At 36.6% G+C, this 18,050-nt stretch overlaps 1 protein-coding gene across 4 annotated transcripts; it reads right to left on the reverse strand.

The window, feature by feature from the left end:
- Window positions 1–1,627: 1,627 nt before the first annotated feature.
- On the reverse strand, window positions 1,628–18,011 carry SERBP1 (SERPINE1 mRNA binding protein 1). 4 transcript variants are annotated; one of them, XM_065889555.1, is made up of 8 exons: window positions 17,570–17,991; window positions 13,628–13,778; window positions 12,990–13,130; window positions 12,788–12,859; window positions 12,074–12,193; window positions 9,199–9,376; window positions 5,446–5,619; window positions 1,628–3,867 (listed from the first exon to the last, which is right to left on the reverse strand). In XM_065889555.1, exons 1-8 carry the CDS (start codon window positions 17,880–17,882, stop codon window positions 3,811–3,813), a joined length of 1,206 nt encoding a protein of 401 aa, XP_065745627.1. In that variant the 5' UTR covers window positions 17,883–17,991; the 3' UTR covers window positions 1,628–3,810. The 4 variants fall into 4 exon arrangements, with proteins under 4 accessions (XP_065745627.1, XP_065745644.1, XP_065745635.1 ...); XM_065889572.1 differs by having other exon boundaries at window positions 3,700–3,867; window positions 12,074–12,148; window positions 17,570–18,011; XM_065889563.1 differs by having other exon boundaries at window positions 3,700–3,867; window positions 12,074–12,148; window positions 12,788–12,877; window positions 17,570–17,993.
- Between the last annotated feature and the right edge of the window lie 39 nt (window positions 18,012–18,050).

Raw genomic sequence — 18,050 nt, forward strand, 5'->3', positions numbered from 1 at the left:
TTTTAAGCTTTGTGGGCTACACACATCTTTATAGAATAATTTTTAATCCTTTTAAAATGTAGAAGCCATTCTTAGCTCAGGAGCCATACAAAAACAGGCCACAGGCTGAAATCTGTTGACCCCTGGCTTAGACATAGCACTTATTTAAATGATACTCATTACTCATTTCCAATGTTAGTAATGATTTCAATAATTTATATCCTAATCACTTTCTGAAATTAAGCTTATCCTTTAGGTTACAACCTTTCCCCATATTACTGATCTAATGAATTCCTCTCAGCTTGACTTATTTCAATCACTTCTCTATTTGTCTAACTTACATCAAGCAAGATTCTGAAGCTGAGAGAACATGTCATAGGTAAACCCAGGCTGAGCAAAATATCATTGAGCCCAAATTTCTGAAAGCTGCCACTTAACATACAGCTCAATGATAAAACCTGATAGTTTTACAATGTTTATAGATTATCTCACTATTTACTAGAACTGAAAATTTGACTAGGGATTTTACTGCCTTGTTACTACTGTAAAGCATTCTAGTCATCACGTTCTGGGCTTTCTCCAGTGAACCTGGAGATGTGGCTTTTAAGTGTTCCGACTCCCTAAACATTTATTTACACGTTAATCTCAGCAGAATTACAAATCTCTGCATTAGAATCTATTTTCTAAGCATTTACTTATTTTCTTTACAAAGTAGAACTACAGGCATCTGAGAGCCTGAAAATTTGCTTTACCAATTACTTCAACGTTGGGATACAGATGTCCATTGGTATACCTGATATGATCTTACCTTAAAGTCAAAATCATTCCAGTTCTAGTAGCTCCACATTTCTAAGTTTTTATTTAGCCCTTTACTATTTGTTGATTCTTTCCATATTATGCTAGTGCTCTTAAAAATATATTTTAAAAATCCAATATACCGTATTCAGACTTCCTATGCAATTCCCTAACAGCATAACAAAATTTTTCTATTTCAGGACAACCATCTACAGCAATTCAAAAAATAACACAATCAAAATGAACACTTAATATTCTCCCTCCACACCCACACCAACAAGCCCCAAATGTATTTACAACTAGATATTATGTCCTGCCTCCACTTTTTAAATAAAACTGAGTAAACTTAGACATACAGTGCCTAGCAACACATATTAAAATCTTTCATAACTCCGCACAGGTCTCAAAACATTTAATTATAAAAAAAGAGACCTCATCCCAATCATCAATGCAAACTGGAAACATGTTAATAAAAAATATAAGCTCTGGCATTATTTCCATTTAAAAGTATCAATATTTAGAACATTCTATCAGCCACCAAAAAACAAACGACCCCCCGACATTCAGTATGGTTAACCTTCACACTCAAAAACATGGTTTGCTAAAAAGAAATGCCAATTGTCTTGTCAGTCCTTGAAATTCATTTTATAAGAACTTTCTTATTATAATAATTAAAATAGGTATCCCTCCCAAATGTTGACAGCCTAGTTTAATAAACACCCCACATAAACAAAACCTAAGTTTAAGGAGGAAAAAAGAAATATGAGCATTACCCTTGGGGGTGCACACAGAGTCAGAAAACACATGACGATAAATGGGCTCCTATTTGATTGTTTTTATGACTTTTAAGAAGTGAGCATGAAAATAAAATCTTTATTTTCAGTTATTACCCACCAATAAGAGAAAGTTAGGTTCACAGTTTTAGCTCTTGACACAAAGTGAACTAGGAGGCAAATTTACATCCATCAGATACAACTAATGGACCAACTTTTAAATTCCAAGCTATCTTGAAAGCTTGCAACATACCAGATATTGCTGTGTATTCTCTAGTGACAGAATGCCAGCAATGGCTGACAATGAATAGAACTTGTGATGGGTTTTTAATAGCAGTTTTTTTATATGTTGCTAGAAATCAGGAGGTTTATAACACATTCATGTCCAGAAATGTGTTAAGATACTTCTAAGTCTAAACACACTTATGTATGAGTGTGTTTAGGAGTGTGTATGTTGCAATCTCAAGAGGGGTAAAAGTCCATATGGACTAAATTAATACTTGCCTCTGGGTAGCAGGTATGTTTGTAAATATAAAATTATGTTAAACATTAGCACCAGTGCAGAACATGCTCAGCATCATAAGATCCAAAACACCAGCACAAGTTTATCCATCATTAAAAAAAAACAATTACCTCCTTCCTAAGATGTCAAACTAGTAGGTAACTAGGTTAATCAATCTAATCCCAATGAACAACACTTGTACTGTACAATTTCTCATTTAGAAGTATAGGGGAGAACTAATCAGCTAAACAGACATTTTATGATTTAAAGTCTTAAATCATAAAGTATTTTAAAAACTGGACATTACCATAGATAGAAAATTACTAATAGTGACAAAAAGATATTCAAAACTGTAAATAAAACCCCTTTCCTGTTTATCAATAAATGTTGCAGAAGACTTAAAAAAAAAAGGTCCTAGAAAGCCTGTTTGATTATTCTCTCCATGTATGTTTTAGTCAGTGGTGATGCTCTCGATCAAGAAATCCATTATTAACCTAATTTTCTAACGGAGGAAGAGGTAAAAGATACTTATCACTTTCTGTGGAATCTATCAACTTAAGACCAAAATGAATAGCAATATAGGAAATTCAGAAACAGTAAAATTTTTGGTATGTATTTCATGGATGGTGCTGCTGTTCCAACCTTATAAAGTAAAGCTGTCTGCTTTCCAAATTCCAAAAATTAACATACCCCCCCCACCACTTACCATACTAACCAGTGCCCTTTGGTTTCTTTAGAACAAGGGTTGAAGGGTTGATTATGGATGAACAATTTTGATTTGGGACCTTTCACACATACAAATCATACTGAGCGGCCACTTACTTTACAGAGCAGTTTAAATATTACGCATTAGCCAAATTAACTTGTTCCACCCACCCTACTGGAGGAGGAAAAACCCAACACCCATAAAACTACTTCACTTGACAGTATGTGTCTATCAACAATAAGTAGCTTAAACAACTTTCACCAGTAAGGTGTCTAGATTGGTTTTTAAAACAGGAAAGTGACATATTTTAAAAGTAAATGTAATTAAAATTGTGAATCAATTATAAATTGAACCTAATGAACCATGCAGGAGCAAGGGTTAATAAACCAATGTGCTTTGAATTTGTTCAAGTACGGATATTTCTGTATATAAAGATCTAGCATATATAACAGCTATCATGAGAAGTGAAAAAAGACCTTATCCCCAGAAATGAAAATATTAAAACTAAGTTAAAATACATAAAGTAGTTAGTATTCCACACAGCATAAAATTTGACAATCAAAGTTTACATGTCTCAGTTGACCATGTGTGAAAATGCAAAGCAGGTATTAAAACTGCTATTATGTCCAATATTTAAAACCAGTTTGTAATAGGGGGAACATCTAAATCCTTAATTAAAAAACACAAATGAAGTGAAAGCTTTAAACTGGTATACACTGTTCACACCTATATTTCAAGTTTGGAAATGCATATTTGCAAGCAGCAATACAAAAGTATTCATGAAGAATGCATAATCTCTGAAAATTATGAAAACATCCCCGCTACCAATACATTTCCTAAATACAAAACTGACTACCATATTGTTACTTCTGTGTAGCAGGAGAAGTTCATTTTCAAAACAGATAAAATTCAGTCTTTAGGTGTGAATGGTATGAATGACAGTCTTTTTTTTTTTTTTTTTTTTTTTTAAATTTCTTAGTCGTTTGGGATCCTTAAGCATGCAAGCCTCAAAGAGGAGGGTCCACAAGGAACCAGGGTTGTCTTATGGCATCCAGTTAAGCCAGAGCTGGGAATGCCTCTGGGTCATCCACATCAGGAGCAGAAGCACTTGACTGAAAAAGAAACAGAAGCAAAATTAAAGATTTTCAAATCTTATTAATGTATTTCCAGTGTCTACATTTAGACACAGAATTCTGAAAAAAACTTAGTCTTATTACAATAAGTAAAATATGTCAAAGCTTTTACTTTTGAAAGGCAAAATTATGGATCAGAATAGGACTACAGTTGGGGAGAGATTGGGATTGGCATATATACACTACTATATATAAAACAGATACCTAATAAGGACCTATATAGCACAGAAAACTCTACTCAATACTCTGTAATGACCTATATGGGAAAAGAATCTAAAAATGAGTGGATATATGTATAACTGATTCACTTTGCTGTACACCAGAAACTAACACAACATTGTAAACCAACTATACTCCAATTAAAAAAAAAAAGAATAGGACTACAAATATTTGCAATAAGCCTTGTCCTAAATTTCTATCAAGATCTCAGAAAATTCCCTAGTAACAGCATGGGTTATTTTTCTAATAAATCACACAAGCAGATTCACACAAGGTAGGTATGTGGATTCTTACTCAGTTGTTCAGTATCCTTTTATTTTCCCCACTTGCTAAATAAGAATGGCAGCAATGTGACAGCAGGCTAAGAAACCAATTACAATTATTGAAGCAGCACATTCATGGCTATTTACAGTCAAAATACAAATTTTTACAATACAAAAAAGTATTGAAAAGATCCATACACAATGCCTTTAAAAAGAACCCATGTCACAGAAAGAAATAAAAAATCACTATTGTTATGGGTGACCATAAAATCTAGGATATTAAGTTACCACTATAATCAAACATTGGCAGACTCAATCAAGCAGATGGGTCCCCCAATTTGCATATCAGGCGTTGAGAATTCAGGACATTATGGTTGTTTCCTAGGTAGACCATAAGAGACAATAAACTAACCCAAGTTATCTCTAATATTTTAGTAACATCTAGTCATTAAAACCATGGACTTTGGCATCCAACAGATCATTTCAAATCTACCAATTACTAGGGCTTCTATCAACGTATTTCAGAAGAATTTGTTTTTTGTCACACTTAGTACAGGCAATGGAGATTACAGAAAATAGGACACAAATGAATCCCAACTTACAGAACAGCTCTCATGAACAAAAAACAATTAGTCAATGCCACAAAATTATACAAAGGAAACAAAGGTTTTATTAAGCTGAGCCCTAAAAAGCAGTGAAGATTTGTCAAGGCAAAGTAAGTATTTGGCATTTCAGGCAGACCTTACCAAAGACCAAGAATTACCTTGGTTCCCTTCACCTGAATTTCATCTTCTGTAAAATGGTGGGGTTTTTGTTTGTTTTTGTTTTAGCACAGTACCATAACTGGCACCAGATAAGTACTCGATGAAGGGTGGTAAACTTAACTACTGGCAGCACTATTCAGTCACGTAAGTGGCTTTAAAAACAAAAAATATAACCTAAAATGCAATTTCTTAAAGGCATGCATGTCAACCTTTTTCTTCTTCGACTTATGTCCCCAAAAGGACCTAGGGCAGTGATATATGGAAAGAGGTCCTCGAATTACTTAAAAGGGTAAAAGAAGCCTTAAAACTACCTTGTCAGTCCTGATGCCACGGTTTGGACGTCCACCACGCCCACGGCCACCTCGTCCTCCCCTGCCACCACGTCCTGGGCGGCCAAGGTCTCCAAAATTGATCTCCAGCTGAGACGTTATATCATTTGCTGGCTTCCGGAAATGGTGATCCATAACCGAGTCTTCAGCATGAGCCTAAAAATTTAAGTGAAGGCCACTGGATGATTAATAGGAAAGTAATGTTGCACACTTCTAAATGAGTTTTCTCCTAAAAAGACCAAAAATCCAACCTGCTCTTTGTGTGAAAAAATATAGAAACACCTCTACAGGTAATAAGTAAGCTTTGGGATCAGCTACAGTAATCTAGGAGGAATAATTCCTTTCACTTTTCTCTATTTCATGTTCCCTTAACTTTAAATTATAGATGATATTAGCAAGTCTTGATTAGAGATATAATCACAACTATTCAAGTGGCTGGGCCCCATCTCACACCTACTGAATCATCATCTTTAGCAGTGAAGTATGAATAAGTACATTTAAAATATGCCCTTCAGATTAGCATTCCAATGTGAACCTCTGAGGAAGACTTGGATAGATGGTATATATTTCTATTAGAGACATTATTGAATATTTAAGTTTTAAAGAGAACTTTTGCTCTATACTCTTCCAACTATGACCTGGGAAAGAAATTATATATAAACTTCTCAAAATGCTTTTCTGTTCATATTTAACTATGTGTTCTTCCATATAAATTGGAGAACTACAAATTCAAGTGAAACACAACGTTACATAAGAAAGGAACCTTGAAAAGCTGTGCCCAAATAAAACCATGCCTTAAATTTACCACAGGAACCTTCTTAAAAATGAAGTCATCATATTTGGGAAACCCAGGATCCTAAGCTACATAATGGACTCTGCAAAAAAAAGGCCAGAGAATTTTACACTGCTTAATGTCTGATCTCTTTTGTATGCTTGCGGTGAATGGGTTTTAATCTTCTAGTTAGAAACTTCTCATACTAATTTAAAGTATGTTTTGATTTTTCTAAATACACATATAATCCTCTTTTCTGAAGAGATATTTCACTCTTTCTAAATAGCTTGTAATATTACAACTGTTAATAATTACCTTTTAAGTACAAATATATTTTGTATTTTTACACAGATTTTCATTCCTTTAATCATCGAATACCCAAATTAAATGTCATCCCTTTAGGTTAACTTTAAAGGCAACAGAAGATTCTTTTTAAAATATTATAAAGGAGCATAAAACACAGATGCAAACCCACAAAATCACTAGCAAATTAAAGTCAATGATATATACTAAGTCTCTGATTTTAAACGTTAGCTATTGCAATGATATCAATTTATCAATTAAAAGCATTTATAGGTTTCCAGAGCACAGAAGCAAAAAAACTTAAGTTGATATACTACTGAAAACATCTTGAAGGTTTTACTATAATAAAGAGGAAGTCTGGATGTTCAGGTTACATCCCCAACCTTCAAGTTAACTAGTAGGATAAATTTTTTACAAAGTTTTTTTTCTAGAGCACTGTATGACAATGAGGAAATAAGAGCTCTGGTCTCAGCTGTCAATAATTCAGTTCTCCATTTCTCAAAGTTTCTTTCTTTCCCTAACTACTTCATATTTGTTGTGAAGATGAAGATAAAAGAGAAAGAGTACTTAAAGCACTGTATACAACAAACTTGAAGACCTATCATACCGATCTTCCTCAAATTACAATGGTGTTGCATCCTGATAAAACCTGAATATCTTTAAATCCAAAATACATTTAATACACCTAACTTACCAAACATCACAGTTTGGCCTAGCCTACCTTAAATGTGCTCAGGACATTTACATTAGCCTATAGTTGAGCAAAATCATCTAACACAAAACCACAAAGCCTATTTTATAATAAACTGTTAAATATCTCACATAATTTATTAAATGCAGTATTGAAAGTGAAAAACAGAATGGTTTTAAGTGTATCAGTTGTTTACCCTCATAATCAGGAGGCTGACTGGGAACTGCAGCTTGCTGCCGCTGCCCAGCATCACAAAAGAGTAGCGAGCACTGCATATTCAGCCTGGGAGATCTAAATTCAAAATTTGAACTCTGGTTTCTACTATATGTGCATTGTTCTCACACCATTTTAAAATCAAAAAACCAAAAAGTTCTAAGTTGGGATCAATCTGTATTCAAATGATAAGGCCATATATGCCCGTAAGGCTGGATTTCATGTACATACACCACAAAGGCAGCATAACTATAAGGGTCCAAACATACAAAAGTGGCTTGATAATGAAAATGTCCTGATTTCAAGATTACTCACCACCAATTTCACATTTTATAATTTTCTAAAATTTCTAATTATATACATCACCTTGTGTAATAGTTATTTCTTAAAAGCTCAATGTAAAATAATACTTAAAGCTGGGACACCTAACCTGATGTCTAAAAAATGCATGAAGAGGCTTCAGGGTATTAATGATACAATATATCAAAACATTTTATATCTATGTCCTATTCTGGAGAAAAGTTCCATCGGGACCCCAAAAAGGTCATGAATAATTATCTCCAAGGTGCCAAAGTATACCTCTTTCACATTAAACTGAACAGTTTAATAATTAGTTCAAATGAACAATCTCCCCGAAGTGAACTTCCATGGTTCTTTAAATAAAGAATTCTCTTTGTTTTACACAGATACACAAAACAACTTTGTCTGCAAGAACTACAAAAAAATAACCAAAAGCATTCTAATGAAGGAAGATGTTTTTTTTTCCCTACAGGAATTGACAATATCCTCATTTATACTACCTTCATGAAGTCAATGTTTAAAAAATCATCTCCAGGGCTTCCCTGGTGGCGCGGTGGTTGAGAGTCCGCCTGCCGATGCAGGGGACACGGGTTCGTGCCGCGGTCCAGGAAGATCCCACATGCCGCGGAGCGGCTGCGCCTGTGAGCCATGGCCGCTGGGCCTGCGCGTCCGGAGCCTGTGCTCCGCAACGGGAGAGGCCACAACAGTGAGAGGCCCGCGTACCGCAAAAAAAAACCAAAAACAAACAGCAACAAAAAAAGTTAAAAAAAAAAAAATCATCTCCAAACCTCTATTTTATTTAAAAGTATTTCCAAGTTTATTTCACAGCTATTTTTTTGTTTAGAAAATTAAAATGTGGATTTTATTGAATCTTTTTATTACAGGTTGCCTTCATAACATTTCAATTTAACTTTGTGACTAAAATCTCATACTTACACAAACCCTAAAAGGATACAGCAGTGAGATTTTCCTCTAAGAATGTGCCCCAAGGCTTAAATAGAAGCTACCAAATCAAAAGCCACACACGTTTTTCTCAAATATTTTCATTAATTTCCTTGTTTCCTAAGGAAAGGAAACTCATAAATTAATTCTCTGGTCTTTACAAGACATCACTCCTCAGTAAAGAAGGATAATACCATTTACTAAAGATTCCTGGATATTATATATGGCATACGCAGACAGTTTCCCACATAAAAATGCAAGCCACCTAACCTAATACAAGTCTTAATGACTCCCAGTTAAGATTTTTTAAAATATTACACAAATTTGAAAGAATAATTTCTTAGACTATATGATAATGCAGTTTATTTTCCTCTTGGGGCAATTTATCTGCCTCAAATAATCCTATGTAAAACTTTTTATAAACAGATTACCCATGTGAAATTTTAACATAAAAATTGTTAAATGCAATTCAAGACATCTGAACATTTTCAAACACCACAAAACTTCATTTTACCTCTTCACTCTTTGACTTATGAAGAACAAATCCCTTCTTCCACTGCCCATCAGCACCTTCATTTGGTTTTCGGATATTAAATTCTACTTTTGCCCGGTCCTTATTTTGAATAGCCTTCCATTCATCCAAAGTCATTTCTTTTGGGCCTTCTTCCTTTACTTCTTCAACTTCATTCTCCCTGTGTGAAAATGTTTTAAGTTTTACATGCGGTAAGGGGGCTTATAAAATCACATAACTTACAATTATAAGTAAGGAAGTTAACCTTGGCTGGTTGGTAATCTTCTAGATTACCCAAGGACAGGAGAATCAGTTTTCTTTGTAACCCAGTGGCTAACATGTGACTTGGCAGAGACCAGGAATCCAATGTTTGAATTATTGAAAGCGTGGATAACTAAGGAACATACAATTCATCTTCATAAACTCTTAAATGATCATCTATCAGTAACACAATCTTGAATTGGCTATATCAAACCTAGAACACATTTTTTAAAACCATACTACTGTTTTTAAAACTTACACTATGTGATTAAAATCATTAACCTAACTTCTCCTAAAACACATTTTTAAATTTCCATAGTTTTTCACAATACAAAATTTATAACATATATGAAGGTAATCATCTAGGACATCCATAAGCAACCAAGTTTCATATTCTAGAATATAAAAGAACTGTTCCCCTATCCTTTAACACTTAAGGCAAATCTTTAATTTCTACAGATCTTAATGTTATATACTCCAACTTTCAAACGAATCGGTATATGAAAAGGAGACTACAGTTTCACTAGTAATGGAAGTTTCTACAAAATACTGGTTTCAATGCTTAACACCAAATTAGTTATTTCTAAATATAATTCTCAGGCTATAACTATTACATATTATCCCTTTCCCTTTTTACAGAAACAAAGCATGGGCCTAGGAATCCACTATTTAATCTCAATTTCCAATTGTCACCAAACAAGTTGTTTGCTATTTTGGGAGCACTGCTTTCCAAAGATAGCAGGTGATTCAGTTAGCCTTGCTCAAATATCTCCTGTCTGTGCTACTACTCTTTACTGTTTGACAAATCCCATCTTAAAACTTCCCAGACCAAGCTTACACTGAATTGATGAGATCTAGACTGTAAAGTCCAACCCTGTCAGTTAACATATCAGAAAACTAAAGACTGAAAAAAGGTCCTAGGCTACGCCTAAGTTGTACCACAGCCAAGAAAAGAACTCAGCATACCTTTATCATGTCATGAAACCATGACACCTACCGTCAAGGGTAGGATTGTAAGGATCAAATGAGACAAAACAGAAGCTCTAGAACTATACATAAGGAAGCTAATCAAATTCAGCCAAAGCTGTTTCTTAAATTTACACCTGCATATGCAAGACATAATACTATGTTCAGATTCTCCCCTATTCTGGAGTAAGACTGTTCTAATGTCATCATCATGGTCTTTTGACCCAATACCCCCTTTTTAGTCCTGGGAACTGAGCTAAGGATTTGCTGCCAATACCCTATCAATAACATCCTTTCCTTCTGGTAAACAGTTATAATCTTGTCAGATTACTCTTTTTTTTGCAGGGGGTGGGTGGTTCGTGGGCCTCTCACTGTTGTGGCCTCTCCCGTTGCAGAGCACAGGCTCCGGACACACAGGCTCAGCGGCCATGGCTCACGGGCCCAGCTGCTCCGCGGCATGTGGTATCCTCCTGGACCGGGGCACGAACCCGTGTCCCCTGCATCGGCAGGCAGACTCTCAACCACTGCGCCACCAGGGAAGCCCCCCAGATTACTCTTAATCTTAAAGTGAGTTAAACATGAACTCTTCATTAAGGGAACAACATTTATGTTGAGTTTTGTAAAGTACTTAATGTTACGTAAGGTTCATCTGTCTCACCTATCACAATTTCATTGTTTACCACACAAAATTAAGACTCCATAGTTTCGTATAAATTAATTTATATTACCAAGTTCTACACATCACTTAACACCATGTATTTTTATCTACTCTCTCCAATAGTAAATTATTATTCCTTATTCAAACAACTCCACAAAATATGATTTTCCAATCATTAATAGTGGTTCACTGTAAGAACAACTCCTTCTGTAGAAAAAGAAAAGTTCAGAAAAGCATTGCCTCCCTAAATGATTTGAATATGCCCTGATTAAGAATTACTGACCTAAATAATCTGTAATGCAAGACTTTAAACCACATACCGAAAGAAATGCCTGGCATATAACTTCTGCTTGTATTGATGGAAACCAGAGGAAGGCATTAAATTATTTCTACTAGCATAACTTGAGTCTTTAAAACTCTCGCCCACCCTTGAACAAACAATTTCAAAACCATCTTCTAGTGAACTGACAACATATTCTGGTGTTGCTCTCCTCACACATTTTAAAACAAGCCATTAATGCTATGTTCCAAATTCTATGTTGATGGAAAAAAAAACTTCAAGGAGATGGAGAAACTAATTTTAAAATGGTCATGTTTTCTCATTTTAAACTGTATTAGAATAAAATTTGTATAGTTACATAGAGTCCAAAGTACTTTGAACTATGAGTTCCAAATATTTCTCAGGTTAAAACGGCTATTTTTGTGCTTAGGGTTAACAGGATTTACTAAAATACATATCTTCCCTATCTTTTTAAGATGACAATGGTAACTTCAAATAGAAATAACCACTTCTATTTGTCAAACCATTAGAGCCCAACATATACATTTGTAAACCACTCCTCTAAACACTATTTGAGGGAATGGAGTACAATAAAGTCTCTCCTTTTAAAAAGCAAATAGATAATAGCATTAAGCCTACAGGTTGTTTTCTTTTTAAACTCCAAACATTTCAATGCTCGAGCATTACCGCTACCGTACACACAAATCACTTACTTATTTTCAGTGTCCGCAACTGGATGTTCTTCACCTTCAGGTGTTTCCTCAGTCACATTTGATTGCTCCAAGTCACTGCAATTATAAGATATTGGTTTCTGAATGTATTTGGGGGACTCTCTAAGGAAAGAAAGAAAAAAAAGGCATCTAGGTCCATGTACATGTAGCTGAAAGTCTTCACAGAAATATTTTAAAATTCTCACATTCCCAATGTCTTTTCCTACTAAATTTACTCCCCAGTAGACCACTAAGAGAAAATAATTTAAAAATGTATACTGATCCAAGTTATAGCTCAAGTACATTACTCAAAAAGTAGTATGACAGCAGTTAGTTCTAAAATAAAGCCTTACTGGCTTTTCAAATTTTTGTCATCACCAAAGGGGTCAATAGCTAGAATAAGAACTATTAAATAAGAAACATACAATAACATAATACCCAAATAACCTCAAAATAGGATTTCAATAAAAGCTATATATCCATATTAAAAGAAAAATTAATATCATATATTTTTGAAACGTAGAAAAACTGGTCATTTGATACATTATAATCCAAACATACCCAAAAAAGCATTCATTATCTTGTAAGGAAGTAGCTCTGAGATAAGAGCATCCATCCTTGTCCCAGGGACAAGTAAAAATTTAACGGGCAGACCTCTAGTAAGGTATAAGATCAATTTTATTAGAAGTATTTATTTAAAAAAACCAGAATACCAACGTTAATTCATCTTTGACAGTTCCCCAGTTGTGAGATCCGCTACCTCCACGCTTGTCCTCATGCTTCAGGCCACTGTAATGTGAAAAAGAACTAACAAAACTGAGTTAACATAATACTCTTTAGTTCTAGAAATTCAAATTTTGTTTTATTAAAGAAGTAGCTTCAAATATAAAAGTATAATAAAAACCAATATAAGACTTACGATCTATCACTTCCACTATGCCTATCAAATTCACGTTTGCCACGAGAGTCAAAGCCATCTCCCCGGCCCATTCCTCGTCCACGACCTCCTCGACCTCTTCCAAGACCACCACGGCCTCGGATAGGCCGGTCAATAATCGGTCTGTAACAAATAAAAAAATATTATATACTTCTAAGGTTTCTGGTAAAAGGAAGAAGGGAAATTCAAAGGCTCAAAGATGCAGGAACATATTTACTGGCTCATATCCCAAAGGAAATCAAAACTAGGAAACTCCCCAACGTAAGAAAATTACTTTGACATTCTCTAAAACTTTACTACTAATGCATATACTTCTTCCTTGTTACTCATTTCACATTATAATCTAGTAAAACTGCTATTCACCAATATACATAAAAACTAAAATAAACACACGTAACCTTCATAACTGAAGTGTTTCATTACAAGAAATCTAAGTTTGAATACTAAAAACTGTTACGAAAATGTCCTAAGAACAACAACACACACACTTAGACGTTTCGCTAGAAAAACTGATAAAATTAACTAGCCACACTGCTTCCTGGCAATTATGCTCAATTTATCTGTGTTAAGATGTCTCTCTATAATTGACAAAACATGAAGAGATTAAGAAACAATCTTGCCTATCAACTGAAAATTCTCCTCCTTCACCCTTTTCTTCAAGTGGTTTTTCAAATCGTCTTTCACGAGGTGGTCGCCTTTCTGGTCTCCTATCAATTATCTTCCCTTCACCCTGAAGTTGCTGATCAGGTCTTCTTCCAACGCGTCTTATTCCTAAAATGATTTTAAAAAAACCACGTAAGCAAATTATTTTTTGCAACACAAAAAACTAGGCCTAGGCTGTTAAAAGAAAAAAAAAATTTACTCTTTAAGTCCATTAACTAGCACTTCCCACTGAAAAAGGCTAACACTGGGCATCTCTAAAGTGTAACAAGGTACTTCAGAAAAATTCCTATTTAAATAAACTTGTTTCAAACTTCCATTCAGTTTGCCAAATCACTTTTTTCCCCTAAAGCATTCTCTATAACTGACCTGGAAGTCATTTGGATAGCCATTATTTCTCTCACTTTTCAAGATGCCAGTCCCTTAATTTAAAATTCTAAATTTAAAGAAATTTTAAGCAAATGATACATTTTGGTTTTAAAGATACCAAAGATAACAACATTAGCCATTCATAAATAATAACCAAGCAAACCAACACAATCACCAGGTAAAGACCCCCCAAAAAACCCGTGAAGACATTATTTTATTTTATATAATCTGGAGGGGGAAAAAAAGAACACAGTAAAAAGACTGATGATTCTATGTAATTACAAAACTGAAAGGAAAACAAATGGCATTTAAGATTACATCTCTGATGGATAACAAGGTCTTACTGTAGAACACGGGGAACTATTGATATATTCAATATCCTGTGATAAACCATAACGGAAAAGAATATATTAGAAAAAAGAATGTATATATGTATAATCGATGAATCATTTCACTGTACAGCAGAAATTGACACATTGTAAATCAACTATACTTCAATAAAAAATGTTTAAAAAATTTTCTCTATAGTTGAAAATAGCTATTTAACAGCAAAAAAGTACCATTTTCCTCTCCTGTTGCAGTCTACATACATATATATGTATACATATACATACATACCACACCTAACTTTTAAAACATACTGTTATGCAACCAACAGGAAATAGTCCACTTATTTATTATTATGGAGATTTTTTGGTTTGCCCTTTCAAGTATCTTCGTTTCCAAAGAATCTTTAAAAACCACATACACAAAAGGACCCCTTTTAAGCAAGACACAGAAATAGAAACTTGTGAAACTAAGTGATGGCTGAAGCATTTACTGATTTCCCCCTTCATTCATTACTTTTTTCCTGTTAGTGTCAGAGGCCAAAAAGGCAACCAATATGCATTACTGGTAGCCTTAAAGATAATAAGTAGATTGATGGTTAAATTCATGACTAAGATTTTAGGTATGCTCTAATTCCCAAACCACAATTTCTGACAAAGTCAAAAAGCACCTGAGGAATTGGTTTCGCAAGAAATTAAGTTGGTTCACTCTGGTTCTTTCTAAGAAAGTGTAACACCACCAGGATGCCCCCAATTGTTCAGCTGCTGGTAGCCAAAGTCAAACGGTAAATGTCAAACTCTTCAGTGAAATTTTAAGGTCCATTCCATATACTCTCAGGACAGACCAGAAATCTTAGATCTTACACCAAGGCATTTTAAATAAATTTCATCAGAGGTAGTGTATTAGGGTGGAGCTATGGAACCAGTCCTTGTAATATCCAAGCCACACACCCAAATGAACAATGGCTTGCTTCCCCACCCCAATATCCAGTATCAGGCTTACAGAATCTACAACACTTACAAATAAATCCACCCAATGACTGACATTTAAAAATGCAAGCGTCTCTTGATTTTCACTAGATTCCAGGCTTCTAACATTAAAAAAACAAATGAGTAGATGGTGTCAATTCTCAAGTTCCTCAAATGGCCAAAAGACAAACTACAAAATTCAAAGAATATAAACATCAAACACACATCTAAGGCAAGTCTAGGATCGTGCCAGGACCTCTATTCAAAGGCAAGGAACACATGATCAGGTTAACAATCAATCCCATGACAAGAGGCAGGGACTTTGTTTACAGGTCTATCCTTCCCCAATGCCCAGAATTGACTGCTAAGAGGTAAGGCTCAAAACGATTTTTTTTCATTCAATATTTTTATAGGCTTGTGTTTTATGCAATTTAAGGTTAAGTGTGCTCTGAAATGCTGACCTAAGGAAAATGTTGATAGGTAATAATGGAAGTTTTCCCAAGGAAAGACTACTGAATGTTGAACTCGGTCCTGGTCATATATTTATGAAATAAATTTTTAACTTTGTAATTTAAAATACTAGGTTCCCGCTAAGAGCTTATTTCAAAAATGGGCTTTCTGATCAAAACATATGAGGGGTTTAAACCATGCTTTATGTTTCAAAAATTCAAAAGGGGTGAACACACTTCAGATTCCATTTTTTCACGTACTTTCTTTGGATTAGTGTGATGAAGGAGGTAAACTTGAGCAGTTTAAATAAATACACAAACCAGTGTTCCTTAACATAGAAATTAGATTTATTACATTGTGCTACAGATTGCTATAAAACTTAGCTGAATGAATATTTAGCCTAAACGATGTATATACATGCTTTCTAATACCCCAACTCGTGCTTCCCTCCCCAACCTGTAATTTTAATACAACTGTTTTATTTACCACCTAGGTTCTTCACCCCAAGCCTCACAAAGCTCTCTCTGTATTTTCTAAAAATTCTAAACCAAAACCTAACACAATTGTTTTGATTTTTTTAATTTAAATTAGTTGAATGTTATCAAATTCGATTAAAGCTAATGAGAACTCCTTTCAGAAGCACGTGGCAAAATTTCAATTTTCAACACATAAAGGAAAGCTTCAAAGCTTAAGTCCTACACCTACTTACTACGGATCGTGTACACTTTTTCTAATCCCCCACTGTTTTGCTTTTTCATCCATCACAAAAGACAAACCAGTAACGAGTGAGAGAGCAAAAACCAAGTTCAAGACAATCCTGCGAAGTTTACAGTGACCTGGAAGCAACTACTACCCGCCAATGAAATCCTGACCATGCTTCACGCACATGGTGAGAAAAAGCTGCACTCCAAAGGGCTCTGCAGCAGCTAACGCTGTGACAGCCTCGGCACTCTTTGCACCACGAGGCCCAGGCCAGGCCACGCCACGCCACATGTAACACTGCATGCGGGGGGTCCGGCCGGAGAAAAAGATCGTGACCCGAGGACGAGCTTCAGGATTTCCTGCCATCACCAATCTTCATTCAGAATTCCCGCTTCTGCTCAATCCAGGGTGGCCAAATTTCTCTCCCTCCCAACAGCCTGACGCACTCCAGCAAGTTATTAAGTTTGCAATAGTTGTGCGGGCGAGGGGGTAACGATAAAGCACAGGGAGCACCTAAAAGGGCACCTTGCTCCACAACATCCGATAGGCTCGAACGTAGGGGGGGGCGTAGGTGGAAACTCCGACCCCCAGCTTTTCTCGGGGGTACCCCACGCCACCCTGGGACAAGACGGCAGGGCAGGAGCCTAAAAAACACAACCGCACCTCAGAGCGGCGGGCTGAGAGAAAGCTCTGAGCAGGAAGAAGCCGCGGAAGCCCCGCCATCCCGTTAACAACAAACGCTCCGAAAAGGAGCTCCCTTCCCCGAACCTCGGCCCATGCGCTCGCCCGCCAAGGAATCCGGCGGGAAGACAACAGCCTCCCAGGATCCCGACCACGCTCCTCCGCTCAGAACCTGAGGCGGGAAGGGGTGGCTCCAGGATCCTTGCAGGTGGCGGTTTGAACTTGTGGCTACCACGCTCCCAGCACCTTCGCAGGACCTAGCTTTCATCAGGCGGGGGTAACGCGAAGAAATCGGCGGCCAAGTCTCCCGCGGACCCTCGGAGCTCCAGAAGCCGGTGGTAGCCGCCAGTCCCCTCGCTCCTTCCCTCTATCCCGGGTCTCCCCCACCTTCCACCACAGCTTTACCTTCTTTCTTAAGCGCCACGGGCGGCTGCGTCTCCTCCTTCTTGTCAACCACGCCGACGTTGGGGGGCAGCGGGTTCTTGCGGTCTTTCTGGGACTCTTTACGCAGCTGTTTGCCCGCCGCGTTGGAGTTTGTCTGGGCTGCGGCCTGAGCTGCGCTCTTGGCCCCAGGGCCCCCAACGCCGCCCCCGCCGGCTTCTTTTTTCTTGTTCTCTGCTGCCTTCAACACCTCGAAGGGGTCCGATTCGTCGTCAAATAACTGGTCGAATCGGTTGGTGACCACGCAGCCGAAGCCTTCTTGTAAGTGCCCAGGCATGATGGTGGCTCGGCGGCGCGTTCCTCCACGGATTGCAGCGGGCCGCGCCGAGCCAAGAGCGCCTGCTTCAGCTCTTCCCACAAGATGGCCGGGCCGAGAGAGGGGGGCCGTCTTCTCTTCCGGCGCCAGGCACACATCCGGGAGCGGCCAGCGCCGCGCGGTACCATG

Source organism: Phocoena phocoena, chromosome 1, assembly GCF_963924675.1.
Source record: "Phocoena phocoena chromosome 1, mPhoPho1.1, whole genome shotgun sequence".
Taxonomy (NCBI): domain Eukaryota; kingdom Metazoa; phylum Chordata; class Mammalia; order Artiodactyla; family Phocoenidae; genus Phocoena; species Phocoena phocoena.

What these genes read in the sequence shown, in the direction of transcription:
- SERBP1 (XM_065889548.1), bottom strand. Translation starts at nt 17,882, where the DNA reads ATGCCTGGGCACTTACAAGAAGGCTTCGGCTGCGTGGTCACCAACCGA. An exon ending in GTTGCGGACACTGAAAATAA is followed by an intron (nt 9,377 to 12,073) that starts GTAAGTGATTTG and finishes ATTTTCACACAG; the next exon opens with GGAGAATGAAGTTGAAGAAG. An exon ending in GTGGCATCAGGACTGACAAG is followed by an intron (nt 3,868 to 5,445) that starts GTAGTTTTAAGG and finishes TTTCTTTTTCAG; the next exon opens with TCAAGTGCTTCTGCTCCTGA.